We start from the raw sequence: 19,713 nt of genomic DNA, 5'->3' as shown, positions 1-19,713 counted from the left end.
CTTCGTGTGTTAGAAAGCAACATCTTTATTGTTCTTCAAAAGAAAATTAGAAAGTCGACAATATGACAGATGACAATGTGGCTTACTTTGATTAATTCTGCCTGCAGAGACTTCCTTTAATTGATTTCATAAAATAGCCCAACATATACTTTTTTTTGTATTCATCAGCCTTCAGACACACATAGCATCTACTTTAACTATCCCTGAAATAAACATGCTGGACTAGTAACCAGTGCATAACAGCGCAACACAATCCCTTAATACATTTCAAACTCCAGGGAAAAAAAAAGTGGAGAGTAGAAGCTTCTACATTTCACTGAACAGTCCTTTGCAAATTCCTTTCTATTGTGATCTGACACAGGAAACATTTGGCATAAAAGCAAATGCAAACAACAAAGCGTTATGCATGTAGGTCTGTGCAATCACTGCATCCACAGAAACTGGTGGTTATGTGGAATAGTGTTCAGGGAAACTGAAGAGAAATGTAGCAAATGTATGATAGGTGATTAGCTATTTGGCAGAAATGGCAATTGAGAGATAAAGCAGAGTTTAGTGGTTTTCAAACATCAGCACTGGCTGGATAAACTGCAGAAATCTCTTAAGTCCTGTTCATTAAATACACCATATGCAAAAGTTATCAAAAAGCAAGGGTCAATTCTGTTACGTTTGAAGGTGACTTTCAATGAGAAATTGAAATCTACTGACTAAACGTGATGACTATATTACAAGTAGACTCAATGTAGAGTAAAAGAGACAATGATACTAATCAGCAGAGTGTTGGGAGGTGCTGAGTACTTTACAATGACCTCTGTGCAAGATCATTTTCAATAAAAATCCAATTATTATGGCTTTGTCCTATTTAGTAGGCATATTTTCAACTTTACATTGCAGAATTAATAGTTTTTCAAATATTTCTAACTGGTTCAAAAGAAATATTTCAAAATTGAGATCCAGCAGATCCAAGCTGCAAATTGCACATTTCATAAATATAAATCTTTGAATAGGTCAGGAACACAATCCTCATCACTTCTGCTTTTCACAAAAAGCTTATGGGTCAGTCACCGGAGTTCAGATGAACAGGTCTCAGCTCTCAAGCCATAATCAGACTTAAAGATACATTCCATTATTGTCCTCAACACAAAAATCAGAAGTTTTGATTGATAACACGAGAAGCACAAAGATCATCCATCTTAAGATTTCACAGCCTCTCAGACTAGATTTCCTTCAGTTACTCTTGCAGAAGAACTGCTTTCTGTGGAAGGTCCTGCAGATCGATGGTCTTCATTAAAAATAACAAGCTGCTTCCTTAACTGCACCATTTTGCTTCATACTATACAATGGCTCTACAAGCTTATTGTGAACATGCAACAAACCTGGGAAAAGTATAGAAACAAAATAAAATGCAGCATAATAGCAATATTCAACATTGATAATGTTTACAGTAAAACTACGTTAATCCAACACACTCAGGACCTTGGTGGTGCTGGAGTAGCAGATTTTCCAAACTATCAGAATTCACTTTTAATTCACTTCTTTAAGAACATGTTACACACTAACATGTCACTGAACCCAGTAAGTTTAAAAGTAGCAGGAAAGAGAAGCAGATAAGCTTAAAGAGAGTGCAGGGTCTGGGGTCCCAGCGAGTGGATGATGAGCCACATGCCAAACCATTGGGATTAACCAGTGAATTTTTGGAACTTTGCTGTATGTAGCACCTTTAACATAGCGCACAGGAGGGCTATCAAAGAACACTGAACTGCATGCCACACCAGAATACATTGCATGCATACCATGAGCCTAACGTCAGTGCAGGGAAATTATTGGAAAAAAATTCTGAGGGACTGGATTAATCAAGGAATTAATCAAAGATTGTCAGCATTGTTTTGTTAGGGAGAGATCCTGTCTATCAATTTGATTGCATTTTTTTTGAAGAGGTAACAAAATAAGATTGTGTAGTTGACATAGTCAACATGGACATGGAAAGCCAGTCCTAAAAGTTAGGACCCTTTGGCTCCAAGACAAGTTGGCAAATTGGATCCCAAACTGTCTTGGAAATAGGAGACAGAGGGTGATCTGAATGTTTGCTTATTGTGATTGGAGGCCTGTGACCAGTGGTGTACGACAGAAATTGGTTCATGCCCCTTACCGTTTGTTACATAAATTAGAAGTCTGGATATGAATTTAGAAGGTACGATTAGCAAGTTTGCAGATGACATGAAAACAGGTTATGTTGTCAATGGCAAGGATGATAGCTGTAGGCAACAGGATGCTATAGATCAGTATTGGGCAGAACAATGGCAGATGGAATTTAGTTCTGCTAAGTACAAGGTGATGTACTTAGCAAGGAATTTGCAAGGGTAGGACATAAACGATTAATGGTAGAGCCCTAGGGAGACTGAGGGACAGAGGGGCATTGGCGTACAAATCCAAGAATCCCTGAAGGTGTTAGCAGAGTTAAAGAAGGCATAGGAGATACTTGCCTTCATTAGTAATGACATAGGATACAAGAGCAGGGAGGTTCTGGTACTATTTTATAAAACATTAGTGATCGACAGCTGGGAGTACTGTGTATAGTTCTGGTCACCACACTGGAGAAAGGACTTTATTGCACTGAAGAGGCTGCAGAGGAAATTTACGAGGAATTTACCATGGATGGGTACTTCACTAATGAGAGACTGGATAGGCTGGGTTTTCCTTAGAGCAGGGGAGAAAGATATACAAAATCATGAGAGGCACAGATAGAGCAGATGGTGGGAAACCTTTCCCCACAGTACATGTGCCTAACACTAGGTGGCTAAGTTTGAGGTAAGGGGTAGGAGGTTTAGGGGAAAATCTGAGGAAGAACTTTCTCTACCTAAAGAGTAATTGGATTCTGGAACGCATTGCTTGTGTGGATGATGGAAGCAGGTACTCCCACAGCATCCAATAAGTATCTAACAAGCACTTGAATCGCCAAGGCATAAAAGGTTATATGGACCAAGTGGTGGTAGGCGGGATTAGAATAGATGGGCATTTGATGGTCAACATGGACAAGATGGACTGAAGGGCTCATTCCTCTGCTATATGGCTCCATGACATTAGGATAGACAACCAATATCTTGCTCAAGTAGGCAGGCATTAAAGAGCAGCTTAAAACAAGAGACGCAAGAGGCAGAAACATTTGGGGGAGTTCCAAAGCTTAGGCTGCAGATGGCTGCGGAGTGTTGAAAATCATGAAAGCACAAGAAGCAGGTGAGCAAAGGGATTTAGAGATTGAAGAGCAGGAAGTGGTTTCAGAGATCAGAAGGGGGTGAGTCCACAACGTGATTAGAGAACAAGGGCAAGGATTTTAAATTGGGGGAATTACTGAATTGCTGGGATGATGAATGAACAAGATATAGACAGAGGTCTAAGCCAAGGTCAAATTCACAGTAGGGGTGTAAAGTGGGAGGTCAGTTAGAAGAGGTCTACAATATTTGAGTCTTGAGTTAACAAAGGGACCTACAGTTACAACCACACAGAAAGCAACCGGTATTTAATTATGACAAACTACAACTGAAAAAATAAAATTATGACTTAATTATAAAATGCTGCTACTCCAGATGTAAAATGTAATTTTAACTATGATTTAACTTTGATATTCCTTTCTATAAGTAAGCTATTTACATATGATTAATTTAACATTTCATTGCTGATATTGTCACATGGTTAAGTCAAACAAAACTCTCCTAGGCCTCAGGACTATCCCACTGTGATAAGACTATTGAACAGTTCCCTTATACAATGAGATGGACTATAACCTCACAATCTACCTTGTGACCTCACAACTTATTGCACTGCACTTTCTCTGTAGCTGTGACACTTTACTCTGTACTGTTATTGTTTTTACCTGTACTACATCAATGTGTGTAATGAACTGACCTGTATGATTGGTTTGTAAGACAAACTTTTCACTGTACCTCGGTACAAGTGACAATAATAAACCAATACAGCTCTTTCACTTCAACTTAAGGTCACTGATTAAAAATGAATACATCCAATCCTTAAAAAGGAATCCAATTTCGCAGCCCTAAGCCGTCCAATACTAGATTAACCTCAAAATAGTATTTACAGTCAATACAATTTAATGACTGGAAGGAATCAGTAGCCAATGTGTAGAAGTGAACACTAGGAAGCAAAAACTGAAGAACCCACACATCTGATTCGACAAGAAATCCTGTCCAAAGGACAGCAATCAAAGAGGAACCAAATTACGAAAGCTGAAGTTTCAGGCAGCACCAACTGACAATTCACATCAACCAAAATACCCTATCTTAAGGAAAGCAACAGAAACGTGTTGATAAGAGGAAACAAACTGAAAACTTGAACTACAACAGAAATGTGGAAACAACAGAAATGTGGAAACAACAGGGAATGAATTCTTGAAAGAATCGCAAGCAAATGTACAGATTTGGCACTTACATGACATATCAGTATGGAACAGCCACAAGCTAAACAAACAGAATGCTTAATCTTATTCCTCATTTCAGTTTGGCATCAGTTGCAGAAGATACCTGCCTAGAATTTTATCCATGCTAAATATAACAGCTCTGGCCGAAGGCTGTTCTCCATTTCCCAGATTCCTTTACATCCAGGATGAAGGAGCCCACTTAAATGGCACCCCATCGATCATCCTAAATATTCATTCCCTGCAGCACCAAAACACAGTGACTGCAGTGCATCATCTACAAAATGCACCACAGTTTCTCACCCAGACTAGTCCATCAGCACCTCCAATGCCCCTGGCCTCCACTACAGACAGCAAATGAATGTTTCCCTCTATATTGGACACCATCCCGACTTGGAAATACATCACCCGTCCTTCATCATGGCTGGGTCCAAAGCCTGAAACTCCTTCCCTAACCGCAATTTCACCAGAGGGATTGCAATAGTTTCACCACTATCTTTCAGGGGAATTAGGGATGGCCAATAAATACTGGCCAGCAATGCCCATATTAAGAAAATGGGGGGAAAAGAAACAAAATTCAGAAATCGAGTACAACATCCTGCTACAACTATCCAGTAGGTTTAGCACTGCCAATCAGGGATGGATTTCTAAACAACTGTGCTACATCTGAACTTTGTCCAGGTCAGACAACACCTTGAGCACAGTTTTCGTATCCGAAGTACAAAGGAAACATTCAGGTTCCAAAAGCAGTGCAGCATAGAGCCCAGTGATTAACCCTGGCTTCAAGAGGTTGATTAACATGAAAAGCCAAGACTTTTATGATGGCTTTTTAAAAGAAAGTATTTCACAAGTCAAGGTTAACAGTTGGAACCAACTTCCAAGCAGGCAGCAGAAGGAAAATCTTCCAACTATTTCAAGATTACTTCAAACACTAGAGGGCATGCATTTAAGGTGAGAGGGAGAAAGATTAAAGGAGATGTGTGGGCAAGTTCTTTCTTTCCCCCCAACACAGTGAATGGTAGGTGCCTGGAATGGGCTGCTAGGTGTAGTGAGATACAACAGTGGTGTTTAAGAGGCTTTTAAACAGGTCCATGAATATGCAGGGGGAATGGAGGATAGGGATCATGTGCAGGCATAAGAGATTTAGTTTAATTTGACATCGTGTTCGGCACAGACACTGTGGGCCAAAGAACCTCTTCCTGTGCTGTACTGTTCAATATTCTAAGAGACAGAAAGAATGAAGGAAAATTCCGGTTTGTTTTAAAAGGATGATTACTCCAAGGTAAACCACAGCATTCCCTTATTTAGATCTACTTGCGATCTTAGCAAATACCCCCCATCTAAGATTGATTAATCTTAAATGGCATGGAAAATCTTAGAAAAATTCAAAGCTGCTTCAACGATTGTGAAAAGAAATCAATGCCAATATGCATCCAATGAAGACAATGTCTCAGACCAAATGGCCTCTAAAGTAAATAAACAACAAGGGGGTTAGCAAATGTGACTGAACACAGGATTTTGGATCAAGAACATTAGTGAGAATTAACTACCTTTAAAATACTGGACTGTTTTTACACGGAGTTCCAATGTGGCATCTTCATCACATACAAATAGCGTTTTGGGGTGCTGCTGAAGAGCAGAGACAGTCCACATATGGTTTACACCATCTTCTATTGCTTTATACAGAGCCAAGGACTTGTGAGCTCCTGTGATAAGAATCAACACCTGCAAAGATAAAAGGAAACACTTAAGGTTTGTTTTTGTGTTGCAACTGAATGAGAAAGTGAAAAGGCAGGTGTTGAAAAAGTCCATTGATAATGTTGCACCCAAGGTTCAAAACAATCTCTCTATATCACAGTTACCAAACTGACCAACTTCTTCTCATAAACATACCTATACAACTCCAATTCCATGTATAATACCTTCGTGAATCCACTCCTGCCTCCTCTCTTACTGAAACCCTCACCTGCACTTTAACTATCTTAGAGTTTCACTGTTCCCATTCACTCCTGGCCAAACTCCGACGTTATATTTTCAGAAACTTGAGGGAATCTAAAATTCTCATGTCCTTATGTTACGTGTAAGCAGATCCTATTCACCTTTGCCTCCTAACCGTCACTGGCTCCTGGTTAAGCAGTGACTCAAGATTAAAATTCACATCTTTCTTTCCAAAATCCTCCTCATCTCTCTTATCACCTCCAACTGTAAAAGCCTCTGAGATAGCTGCACTCTTTCAATTCAGGCCTTCTTATCACCTGGAATTAAATCATCCAGCCAAAGCACTGAACTCCAGAATTCCCTCCCTAAAACAATACTTTTCTATCCTCCCTTAAAATCCTTAAAATACTCTTTAAAAAAAAAACTTCTTTGACTGAGGTTTTGGTCATTTCCCAATCATCCTTTTTATGTCTGGGCTTCAATTTACATTTGATAATATGCCAATGAAGCATCTTTGGAGCATTTTACTATATTAAGCATGGTCCATAAATACAGATCGTTGCTGAGGTTGTAAAAATTCATGTGAACAAGAACCAGAGGGGAGAGGAAACTTTTCTGAATAAATGAAGGCAGCTGTTATGATCTAGAATGCATTGAAATGACAGTGAAATTCTATGGATATACTCGAAAATATGAATGATTTGCAGGGTCTAAGAAATAGAGGAATGGGACTGATTGCTCTTTGAAAGAGTACAATGAGCTAAACAGCCTCCTCTTCTGCTGGATTCTATGATTCAAAAATAAAAATCGAGTTCTGTATTGGTATCACATCTGCGAAACTGCAGTACAAACTCTCTAAAGAGATAGGATAAAGGCTAATATATAGAATATTCAAAATAGATGACACAAGGCAAATTAGATACCTTAAATGTGCTATGCCATGAGCTTCTTCCAAAATAAAGAAAGATTTCCATTTCTTTACCTCTCTGGCATCCATTATGGTACCCACTCCAACAGTCAAAGCCATAGTAGGGACTTTAGTCAAATCTCCATTGAAGAATCTAGCATTGGCCAATATTGTATCCATTGCCAAAGTCTTCACTCTGGTGCGAGATACAAGGCTGGATCCTGGTTCATTGAATGCAATATGACCATCTGGGCCAATACCTACAACAAAACCAAACAAAAAACAATTTTTAATAGAGAATGTTCAGCGTCAGTATCACTCAAAGGCAATCCTAAGCATCGCTAAACCTAGCTTCAAACTGCTCACGATATACCATAGATTAAATTTGGCTTCCTTCAAAGGCGAGTCCACAAAGATATCTGGTGCTGGGTCATAATGCTGACATTAAGATATAATTTTGGGCCAAAATAATTCTGCATTCAGCTCACACTGTCTCCAATTTAGTATCTGCTGATTAAAGCAGATCACTTGACCCAATCAGTGTCCTCCAGGGTTTATGCACCCCCGAGCCTCTTCATGTCTTTCCAAACCTAACTATCAGCACAAACTGTATTCTATTCTTTTCACATGCTTATCTAGCTTCAGGTTAAAAGGTACCTTAACTAGTCTCCTCAATGACCCCTTAGGGTAATGAATTCCACATTCTCACCACTCTCTGGGGAAATGTTTTTTCTGAATTTCCCACTTGTATCTTGATCACTATTGCATCTTTATGGCCTCTTTTCATTTCCTGATAAACTGAAACACACCACATCCAATCCAATAAAACCTTTCGTAATTTTTAAGATCCAAATTAAATATCCATTTTTCAAATATGAAAACCAAACTCTGTTTTCTTGTGATTGTCAATAGATTATATTTATGGCACTCAATTGTAAAACTTTAATTTTGACATCCTTTCCAGTGCGTCTTCATCCCTCCTTCAATAACGGTGACTTGGACAGTGCTTGTTACCTCCAGTATGGTCTAACTAAGGTTTCAATCATACTTAGCACAACTTCTTTACTTTCCAATTCCAGAAATAAACCAGAATTCTTGTCTGCTTTTTTTTTAAATGGCCTTAATACCCCTGAATTTGTATTTACAGGCCAAGATGCTTTGGTATTGGTATTGGTTTATTATTGTCACTTGTACTGAGGTACAGTGAAAAACTTGTCTTGCAAACCGATCGTACAGGTCAATTCTTTACACAGTGCAGTTACATTGAGTTAGTACAGAGTGCATTGATGTAGTACAGGTAAAAACAATTACAGTACAGAGTAAAGTGTCAAAGCTACAAAGAAAGTACAGTGCAATAAGGTGCAAGGTCACACCAAGGTAGATCGTGAGGTCATAGTCCATTCATTGTAGAAGGGAACTGTTCAACAGTCTTATCACAGTGGGTAGAAGCTGTCCTCAAGTCTGGTGGTACGTGCCCTCAGGCACCTGTATCTTCTACGCGATGGAAGAGGAGAGGAGAGAGTATGTCCCGGGTGGGAGGGGTCTTTGACTACGTTGGCTGCTTCACCAAGGCAACGAGAGTCCAAGGAGGGGAGGCTAGTGTCCGTGATGTGCTGCGCTGTATCCACAACTCTCTGCAGCTTCTTGCGGTCCTGGGCAGAGCAGTTGCCGTACCAAGCTGTGATACATCCAGATAGGATGCTTTCTATGGTGCATCGGTAAAAGTTGGTGAGAGTCAAAGGGGATAAACAAAATTTCTTTAGCCTCCTGAGGAAAAAGAGGTGCTGGTGAGCTTTCTTGGCTGTGGCATCTACGTGAATTGACCAGGACAGGCTGTTGGTGATGTTCACTCCCAGGAACTTGAAGCTCTCAACCCTCTCGACCTCACCACCATTGATGTAGACAGGTGCACGTACACCACCCCTTTCCTGAAGTCAATGACCAGCTCTTTTGTTTCATTGACATTGAGGGAAAGGTTGTTTTCATGACACCATTCCACTAAGTTCTCTATCTCCTTCCTGTACTCCGACTCATCGCTGTTTGAGATACGGCCTACTACGGTGGTATCATCTGTAAGCTTGTAGATGGAGTTAGAGCAGAATCTGGCCACACAGTCATGAGTGTATAGGGAGTAGAGGGCTGAGGACGCAGCCTTGTGGGGCACCAGTGTTGAGAATAATCGTGCCAGAGGTATTGCTGCCTACCCTCACTGATTGCGGTCTGTTTGTTTGTACTCCTCTACTCCATTTAAGTTACCAGAAATCTGTGACCTCCTTACTTTTCCCTTAACAAAATATAACCCCTCCAATGTTAGAACTGCATTGACAATTACATGCTAAATAATACAAGTTTAACAGCGTGTAATTTGTCAGTCTTTCTCAGAACTGACTACTCTCCCCCACCCCAACAATCTGACATCAAAATTTGGAAATGGTGTTTTTGATTCCAAAGTCTAAATCAAACTTCCTACAACCTATTTTGAAATGAACTGGTCTATAATTCCTTGCATGGTTTCTATCTCCTTTCTTAAACATAGAGAAATTAACTTTGTTATCTACCAGTTTTTTGCATTTCATCATTTTCTAATGTTTACATAGCATACCAATCAGTGGGATAATGTGGAATTTGACCATTGTAGCCATTCTCTCTTTGATCATCACAAGAACACCTCCAAACAGCCATCAGTTATTTAAGTACACAAGCCACAGGATACATGTATCAGTTCTGTTTAGTTCACTGTACAGTACCGCCAAAAAACAGATCAATTCCTCCTGCCGCCTTAATTTTCTCTTCAAAAGCGTTGCACTCAGCCTCCAGATCTGGAGCATTTCCATCCAGAATATGTGTATTTTCAGCCAGGATATCTACGTGTTTAAAGAAATTGTTCCACATGAAAGAATGAAAGCTTTCAGGATGGTCCTTTGGAAGGCCTGCAAAGGAAGCAACATAGAAGTCACTGAACATAACCGCTGACAGAAAACACTAGCCTCAAATTGTAATGGTAATGAATGTGATCATCCCATTATGTACATTTTTAGCAAACAGGTCTTACTTAATGAAAACAAACGAAACAAGGGCAATAGGTTATGTGACGGTTGGATAAGTGGATATTCATCCATGATCTTACAACTGGTGAAGCATGTTCAAAGGACTATATGGTTTACTCCTGCTTTCATTTGGTACATTTTGTAAAGATGAGGCATTGCAGGATAATTCCGAGCCACAGGTTTCCAGGAAACAGGTAACCTACGATTGGAGTCAATGTCAACAATTCCTCCCTCCAACCCACCCATTCCCCTACCCACAAAGCATGCTGCTCAACCCACTGAGTTCCTCCAGCAGATTATTTGTTGACCTACAGATGGGATTTACTAACTATACACACCCATAATCATGGAAGCCATTCAAGCAAATGAGCATGAAGAAATCTACACAAGAGTAGCAGACAGCGACATTTCATCACTATATAACAGATACTTATCTGGCCTACTGCAAACTATACAAGGTGGACAAATTTATGATTGATTTAGACAAGGTAGACAAAGAAAAGCTACTCTTATTAGTTTATGGTACAATAATACGGGGCACAAATTTAAGGTTTTGGACAAGAGATATGGGAGGAGTGGGGGGGAAAGAGACTTTTTTTTAAAAAAAGCAGTAAGTGGTAATAACCTAGAACTCGTTGTCTAAAAAGGTGCTGGAAGCAGAGATGATCAGTGATTTCAAAAAAGAAAATGGAAAGGAATGAAATAAACCTATAGGACTTTGGAAATAGCATGGAGGAATAGGACAGATTGGATGGATCTACAGGAGAGCCAACATGGACGCAATGGTCCAAATGGTTTCTTTCTGCGATATAATGATTCCACAACTCAACAATATTAACGCAGTATTCATCACAAGACCTAGTTTCCGAATACTGGATCTGAACCAGCCTGCTGAAAATGGTAAAACTTCTGGGACTCACTAGGTCTTCCTGGCACTTCGTAGCTACTAGGAAGACTTTATAAGTTCAGAGACAAGAATCCAGTAGCACTGGCAGAAAAATCAAACCACTCTTCATTCTCTTCACCATCTAATTTAGTCTTCAGTGAGTTTTAGCAAGCAGTATGCAGGAAAAGAACTGTAGATAGACATATTGCTGGGTTAGTGAATGGGTAACAGGGTGGCAAATGAAATGAGAAGTTGTTTATTTTGAAAGGAAGAACAACTAAGTGGAGAGAAACTGCAGAAAGCTGCAGCATAGTGGGATTTGGGAGTTGTTATGCATAAAACATGCAAGCTAGTACTCAAATGCAGCAGGTAATAGAGAAGGCTAATGACCATCATTTCAAGGGGGATGGAGTATAAATGTAAGGAAGTCTTACCACAACTGTACAAGGCACTAGAGAGACCACATCCAGAGTATTGTGAACAATTTTGGTCCCACTAATAAAGGAAACATATTAGTTCATTGGAGGTGGTTCAGAGAAGGTTCACCATGATAACCCCAGATATGGAGGGATTATCCCACAAGGAAAGGTTAAACAGGTTGTGATACCTAGTCACTACAATTTAAAAGAATGAGGTGGAATGCCAATGAACCATGCAAGACCTTTAGGGGGCTAGACAGGGTAAACGCCTCTCATGGGAGAATCTAGGCCCTCAGGGCATGACCTCAGAATAAGGGGCACCCATTTAAGACTGGGATGAGGAAGACTTTCTTCTCTCCAAGACTTGAGAGTCTTTGGAACCCCTTGCCACAAGGAGCTCTGGGAAGAGAGTCCTTGGATACATTTAAGGCTGAGATAGATTTCTAATCAGTAAGAGTATTAAGCGTTATGTGTAAAGGACAGGAAACTGGACTAGAGGAACGTCAGGTCAGCCATGATCCTACTGAATGGCCAAGTCTGCTGAATGGCCTCCTCCTGTTTCTCCTTCCTGTGGTATTATTTCTAAAATGAATGACTCAAGACAACGCCATGTAATTTTTGAAATAAAACCAGAACAGATGACTCACTGATATTAAAATTCCTTTCTAAATTCATTGCATCAGTGCACTGAGATATGCAAAACAAATTCAATGTGCTTGGTCACTCAATCAAGGCCAGATACTACAGAAAATAACTTACAATTCAGATCAGTCATAACCTGTTTCATATACAAAAGTAAGAAGTTGTACGGCAGCACACTTACCCACATATTCATCCATGTTGAATGTTTTCACATATCTGAAGGATAAATCTCCGTTCTTATAATATTCAATTAGCTTTTTATAGCTTCCCAATGGAGTGCTTCCTGCAGAAAGATATTAAAGATGGCTGCATGCAAATTTTATTGCGTTAGACAGCGTTAAAAATAAATTCAGTATAACCCATATTTATTTTCTGCCATCCTGCTTAATGAAACCACCAACGCTTATCCCCAATTAAGTGTAATTAATCAGAGATGATGGTTTTGAAAGGAGCAGTTCTTATTGGCAACAATATTGATCTAGTCAGCTGTAGACTTTGTAAAACATATGTTCCCCCTTCAACATTAAGCTTTATTTACTTTTTGTTTTCTGAAGTATATTGCAACACTAGTTGACAATCCAGCAGGAGTAGTTTTAGCTCCGGAAGAACATTAGTGCGCTAACAAGAAACTTCTTAGTTTCATAAACACCATTCCAATAAGAAGACACTAAATTTTTTTCCTCAACTCTCAACTTCTGTCCTGGCTTAAGCTATCCATTTGAAAAATTCTCATTGGGCTCAACAGGGTAGATGCAGGCCTAAACTAGGAGGCTTTCTCAAAATAAAGAATCTACCTTTCAAGATAGAAGGGATAAAATTTCTTCACTCACTGGCCAGTGACTCTTCGAAATTCTTTACTCAAGAGAGTGGTGGATGCTCAGTCACTAAGCACTTTCAAGATAGTGGTTGATAGATTTTCAGATATTAAGGGAATTGAGGAACATGGAGTTACTGCAGGAAAGTGGTGCTGAGGGAAAAGATCAGCCATGATCTTATTGAATTGCACAGCAGGTTTGAATAGCTTACTCCTGTTTCTATATCTTATCTTCTATTGATTTTAAGCTGCAACACTAGTTTTCCCATCTAAACATCTGCTCACATCACTGAGTTGCTTCACAGACTGAACAGAGTAGTGAATCATCAGTTCAAATAAACTTTTAGACTGAATAGTATAGGGGCCCATACGGTCGAGATTAGCACTGTTTCTTCCAGCATCACTTTAGGATGGAAAACTCCCTTCAAGCATGACAGAATCCTAACAACTACGAAAAAAATTATAAACATTATAGTCATTAACTCAATTTATTTTTGCACATTAATATTTCCAGCATCTTCTATTCTTATTTCAAGTGCTGGAGAGATAGGGAACAGAAGGCTGAGGAAAACAATCAAAATATAGTATTATTACATTCATGAGAATGTTGTGTGTCTATGTGTCTTCTGCCCAAAATATCATTTGTTGATATTTGATTGAGGAGCAATGATGGAAAATGTATTTTTCGATGTAACTGGCAATGGATTATTAACACCTCAACTTTTACCTAGTTTAAACAAAGAAACCAGCACGGTAGGCCCTGTTCTGCCATTCAACATGATCATGACTGATCAGCCCCATCAGTACCCTGTTCCCACCTCCCTGTATTCTTTGATTCCCGTACATAGAACATTACAGCACAGTACAGGCCCTTTGGCCCACCAATGTTGTGCTGACATTTTATCCTGCTCTAATATCTATCTAACCCTTCCCTCCCAAATGGCCCTCCATTTCTCTATCATTCATGTGGCTAAGAGTCTCTTAAATGTCCCTAATATATCTGCCCCCACAACGTCTGCCGGCAGTGCATTCCACACAGTCACCACTCTGTGTGAAAAACCTACCTCTGACATCCCCCTTATACCTTCCTCCAATCACCTTAAAATTATGCCCCCTCATGTTAGCCACTTTTGCACTGGGAAAAAGTCTCTGACTGTCCACTTGATCTATGCCTCTTATCATCTTGTAGACCTCGATCAAGTCTGGTCTCCTCCCACATACCAAAGATGTATGGGTTAGGAAGTTGTGGGCATGCTATGTTGGCACCGGAAGTGTGGCGACACTTGCGGGCTGTCCCCAGAACACTACGCAAAAGATGCATTTCACTGTGTGTTTTGATGTACATGTGACTAATAAAGATATCTTAAGTAGCATTAAGAAATATATTTATTTCCTTCTTGAATACATTTAATGATTTGGCCTCCATTGCCATGTGTGGTAGAAGAGAACACTACAGCACAGTACACGCCCTTTGGCCCACAATGTTGTGCCGACATTTTATCCTGCTCTAAGATTTATCTAACCCTTCCCTCCCACATAGCCCCCTATTTTTCTATCATTCATGTGTCTATCTAAGAGTCTCTTAAATGTCCCTAATGTATCTGCCCCCACAACCTCTGCCGGCAGTGCGTTCCATGCACTCACCACTCTCTGTGTAAAAAACTTACCCCTGACGTCCCCCTTATACCTTCCTCCAATCACCTTAAAATTATGTCCCCTCGTGTTAGCCATTGTCGCACTGGGAAAAAGTCTCTGACTGTTCACTCGACAGTCCCTTATGCCCCTTATCATCTTGTACAACTCTCATCCTCCATTTCTCCAAAGAAAAAAGCCCTAGCTCACTCAACCTATCCTCATAAAACATGCTCTCCAATCCAGGCAACATCCTGGTAAATCTCCTCTGCTCCCTCTCTAAAGCTTCCATATCCTTTCTATAATGAGACGACCAGAACTGAACACAATACTCCAAGTGTGGTCAAAACAGATTTCTATAGAGCTGCAACATCACCTCCTGGCTCTTGAACTCAATACCCCGACTAATGAAGGCCAACACTCCATATGCCTTCTTAACAACCCTATCAACCTGCATGGCAACCTTGAGGGGTCTATGGACGTGGACCCCAAGATACCTCTGTTCCTCCACACTGCTAAGAGTCCTGCCATTAACCTTGTATTCTGTCTTCAAATTCGAATTCCCGAAGTGTATCACTTCACACTTATCCAGGTTGAACTCCATCTGCCACTTCACAGCCCAGCTCTGCATTCTATCAATATCATGTTGTAATCTACAGCAACCTTCTACACTATCCACAACACCACCAACCTTTGTATCATCAGCAAACTTACTAACCCACCCTTCCACATCCTCATCCAAGTCATTTATAAAAATCACAAAGAGCAGGTGTCCCAGAACAGAAGTCCCTAGCTTCAAAACCATCTAGGATTTGCTGAACACAAAGGTACTACATGGTGCAACATGTTATAATGTAACCAGGACACCACAGAAATGCCCATAATCCAACATTAAGTTGTCAGCATTGAGAAAAGACTGTTTATACTTTAATCTGGGGCATGTTAAGGGGTATTTTTGAACACTTGAAATGAGAACACAAAATACAGGAAATACCCAGCTGTACGGGCAACATCTGTGAAGGGGAAAACACAGTAAATAATTCAGGTTGACGACTTTGCATCAGAACTGGGAAAAGCTGGAAGTTGCAGAGAAGGGGGAGGGATGGGGTGGAGTCCAAGAAAGATAAGGACAAACAGTGGTTGTGCCAACAAGAGAGAATGGCAAGTAACAAACTTCCCCCACTCGCCCTCAGCTAGCACCGCTGATGTCATTCAGCCTCACTTGATCTCCTCCCCAGCACAAGTACTCCCTTTGTTCTCTCTCCCCTTTGCCCTGCTCAAAACAGTTTGATTTCTAACTTTTCCAGGCTTTTATAAACCATCTGTTTCTCTCTCCACAGATGCTGTCTGGCCTGTTGAATATTTCCATGGTTCTGATTTTATTTCATATTTCCAGCAGTTTCGCGCTTCTCTACTGTTGAACATTTACCCTAGCATCCAATTCAAATCCTGAATAATTTAAAAGAATTAGAAAACAAACAGTACAAACTCCATTCATATTAAATTTCTTCCTACTTACCAGTAGGCAACCCCAGAGTGAAGTATCTGCCAGGACCTGGGTTGAATTGAACGATCTGATTCCGGATATATTTTGCAGCCCATTCACTGGCTTTGGTGTGGTCCTCCAATATAACCAATTTCATTGTTGGTTTTCTTGAAAAATTGAGAAGCGGCAAAGATCAAATCACCTTCTGCCTGAAAGCAACATTCAAGGGTAGTCAGTAAGTTGACAGGAGGCAGGTGTCAATAAATGCATGTTTTTGTGTAAACTGTAAATCAGGCAGTGTCTAAGCCAGTCTTTTCAAATTCAGAAATCTGGCTACCTTTCAAGATATTGTCAAAAAACCAGGCAGCACAGTGGCACAGCTAATATAACCACTCCCTCACAGCGCCAGAGACCCAGATTCAGTCCTGACCTCAGGTGCTGGCTGTGTGGAGTTTGCATGTGGTTTTCCCCGGGTGCTCCAGTATCCTCCCATATCCCAGAATGTGCAGGTTGGTAGGTCAATTGACCACTGTGCATAGGTAAGTGATGGATTTGGGGGACGCGAACATAGGGAGAATAAAAAAATTAGATTCGTGAAGGATTTGCGTAAATGGGTGGTTGATGGCAGCACATTCTTGGTAGGTAAAAGGGCCTGTTTTCTGTGCTGTATCTCTCTATATTTCTAGAAACCTGTTCAGCATTGTGAGTGTTCAAAATGGAAGAAAAATATAACAAAAATGAGCAGTTTTTCCTCAAGATTAGGACAAGCCCCTGACATTTGACTCAAGAAAACTGGATAGATCTGAAAAACAGTACAGAGGGACTACAAAATGCTTAGAACTGCTTTTAAACAATTCAAAAGAAACCAAATACTGGCCCTTCTGTACAATTAAGCAAAGAATTGCTGCTGGCAACAGATCTAAATAGACTAAATGAGAAAGTATGCCACTGGTGGTGATCACCAATAGTCTGTCCTGGTCCAACCACATTGACGCCACGGTCAAGAAAGCTCACCAGAGCCTCTACTTCCTCAGGAGACGAAAGAGATTCGGCATGTCCCCCTTGACACTCACCAACTTTTATCGATGTGCCATAGAAAGTATCCTATCTGGATACATCACAGCTTAGTATGGCAACTGCTCTGCCCGGGGCTGCAGCCTCCCCTCCATGGACTCTGACTATACCTCTCGCTGCCTCGGTGAAGCAGCCAGCCAGCATAATCAAAGACCCCACCCACCCCTGACATTCTCTCCTCTCCCCTCTCCTGTTGGGCAGAAGATACAAAAGCCTGAAAGCACATACCACCAAGCTCAAGGATAGCTTCTATCTCGCTGTTATAAGACTATTGAACGGTTCCCTAGTACGATAAAATGAACTCTTGACCTCACAATCTACCTCATTATGACCTTGCAATTTATTGTCTACCTGCACTACACTTTCTCTGTAGCTGTGATACTTTACTCTGCATTCTGTATTGCTTTACCTTACAGTACCTCAATGTACTGTGTAATGAATTGATCTGTATGAACGGTATGCAAGACAAGTTTTTTCACTGTACCTCGGTACATGTGGCAATAATAAACCAATTCCAATTCCAACTCAAGGATAAACAGACTAAAATAAAAAAGACTGGATTGCACATTCTTGGATGCGGGTATCATTGGAGATCAACACTATCAGCTCTGCATTGCTTTTGCTACAGGAATTAAAACTGTGCGCTGCTAAACCATACTTAAAAACACAGTACAGTTCCACTAAGAAGTGATAGAGGATTGTTAGTATTAGTAAAAATATGGTTCATCTTTGTAAATATGTAAGCCACTGGTAATCAATGAGACCAGGCATGGATCCCATCACAGGGCATGCGGGTCAGTTGCTTACTACTGTTTTTTTTCCGGTTTGTTCCATGTAAATTTTCCGGGTTGTGGAGTTTAAGGTTGATGCCTGGTCCTGTTAATCTGAGATAAAAGGAAGGAGGGCGTTAAATAGTGTAATAACTTTAATTAACACATCATGAGTTACCTAACACGAAGGTACAAAGCCAGTATTCCAATTGAGCACCTAGAAATATTTAAAACTTTGCAACACGGCTACGGCTGCTGGTTTGACGTTAAAACAAGCGGAGACAAATGGAGCATTCGTACTTTGCAAGTTCCAGACCAATTGGGAGAAGTAGCGTGTTTCCTATCAGCTCCAAAGGTAGACCAGGCCGCTCTCTGAACTTATTTTTAAAGAGCGGGCATTTTGTGTGTGGTGTTATCTACGCCACCATTTGATTCCCCACCCCCGCCATACCCACCCAATCATTTTGCTCCTTCGGCGCAATGCAAAATGTGTGCAACACCACGTTCCGCTCACTTGACGACCCACTACCCTACCTTAACAGCAGGCAGCAAGTGCATGACTCACGCTGTTGCATCTGCATCCTCACCTGTCCCACATCTGAGGATAAACCAGCACTCCGCGGGTATACTCGCACCCCAAGGCAGACACTGCAGTCACACTGCACAGAGGCAACACTGAAGCGCTTTGCACCAATGCAGAATCTGCAACTCAGGCGCTGCATGAAACGGACCGTGCAATGAATTGCAATAATCCAAGTTTAACAGATGGCAAAGTATCCCCTAAACGTCAGTGGGCACCATAAAGAAAAACAACCAGGATGATCAAGCGAAACAATCTTCCTCTCAGCAGCCGTCCACAGCCACAAAAAAATCATTATCACATTTTCCGCGTAATATTGAACGCTAAATGTTTGTGCGCAGCAGGTAAAAACGCCTATTGCTAGACACGCCTGATAACAGCTAATCACAATGTTAAGCGGATCTGACATATTCCTGCATAACTCGATGCATGAAAAATATATTTTACAGTGCAAACTAAACCATTAAATCACTGCATTCAGAAACACCGATAACGCGGTGGAGTTTGATCACAAGCGGTGAGTGAATCGACCCAATGGAATCAAAACAACCCAGTGAAACACCAAGCGAAAGGAGCTTGGGAGACCACAGCAATGAAATTGCAACTGATTTTATAGTTACATCGAAGCAACATTCGCTCAAACAAGATCTGGACAGTGCACCGCCATCCTCCCCGGGACTTTCAGCAACCAATCCCTCATCGTGCAACTGTTACCCAAAACTGAATAGTGCACGTCGGCCCAAACTTCAGTTTGTATTTTTAGTAGGTCATGATATTTGTACAAAAATCACCGTCAGAATCAGTTAACATCTTACCCCCTTAAGCGACAGTCTCTTTATTTCTTATGGTTTCCTTCTCCATTATTACGCTGGAGAAAACAGTCAGATGACGTTATTGCCGGTCAGATGATCGGTGGGGAAAAGTGAAGGAAATCAAAGCTTTCAAATGTTTGCTAGTTTCCTTTGGAAAACCACTAACCCTTCGTACTGAAGTTCAACGCAATTAATAAAATATATTTCAAATCTCCGCACAGTAAATGAACAGTACTCCAAATCTGCCCCACAGAACTATCATAGATTTGTTTTTATTTAA

General features: G+C 40.6%; 1 protein-coding gene across 8 annotated transcripts; it reads right to left on the bottom strand.

Annotated features, from left to right (window-relative positions):
• Nucleotides 1-3: 3 nt before the first annotated feature.
• Nucleotides 4-19,500, bottom strand: LOC127569357 (glucosamine-6-phosphate isomerase 1-like). Of its 8 annotated transcripts, XM_052013924.1 has the most exons (9): nucleotides 19,437-19,480; nucleotides 18,079-18,155; nucleotides 16,231-16,406; nucleotides 12,447-12,548; nucleotides 11,639-11,699; nucleotides 10,019-10,201; nucleotides 7,347-7,531; nucleotides 5,977-6,151; nucleotides 20-1,373 (listed from the first exon to the last, which is right to left on the bottom strand). In XM_052013924.1, the coding sequence occupies exons 4-9, from the start codon at nucleotides 12,456-12,458 to the stop codon at nucleotides 1,285-1,287; spliced, it is 705 nt and encodes a 234-aa protein (XP_051869884.1). In that variant the 5' UTR covers nucleotides 12,459-12,548; nucleotides 16,231-16,406; nucleotides 18,079-18,155; nucleotides 19,437-19,480; the 3' UTR covers nucleotides 20-1,284. The 8 variants fall into 8 exon arrangements, with proteins under 8 accessions (XP_051869880.1, XP_051869876.1, XP_051869882.1 ...); XM_052013920.1 differs by lacking the exon at nucleotides 11,639-11,699 and having other exon boundaries at nucleotides 4-1,373; nucleotides 19,437-19,500; XM_052013916.1 differs by lacking the exons at nucleotides 11,639-11,699; nucleotides 19,437-19,480 and adding an exon at nucleotides 19,242-19,316 and having other exon boundaries at nucleotides 5-1,373.
• Between the last annotated feature and the right edge of the window lie 213 nt (nucleotides 19,501-19,713).

The sequence above is a fragment of the Pristis pectinata genome, chromosome 4 (genome assembly GCF_009764475.1).
Source record: "Pristis pectinata isolate sPriPec2 chromosome 4, sPriPec2.1.pri, whole genome shotgun sequence".
In the NCBI taxonomy this organism is placed as follows: Eukaryota; Metazoa; Chordata; class Chondrichthyes; order Rhinopristiformes; family Pristidae; genus Pristis; species Pristis pectinata.
This window is presented reverse-complemented; position numbering and strand designations above follow the sequence as displayed.

Bases quoted from the DNA above. Each gene is read 5' to 3' on its own strand.
- LOC127569357 (XM_052013920.1), bottom strand. From the start codon at position 16,354: ATGAAATTGGTTATATTGGAGGACCACACCAAAGCCAGTGAATGGGCT. The intron at 10,202-12,446 runs GTAAGTGTGCTG...CTTCCTTTGCAG, and splicing joins CAACATGGATGAATATGTGG to GCCTTCCAAAGGACCATCCT. The intron at 1,374-5,976 runs GTAGTTAATTCT...TACTTTTCCCAG, and splicing joins AACAGTCCAGTATTTTAAAG to GTTTGTTGCATGTTCACAAT.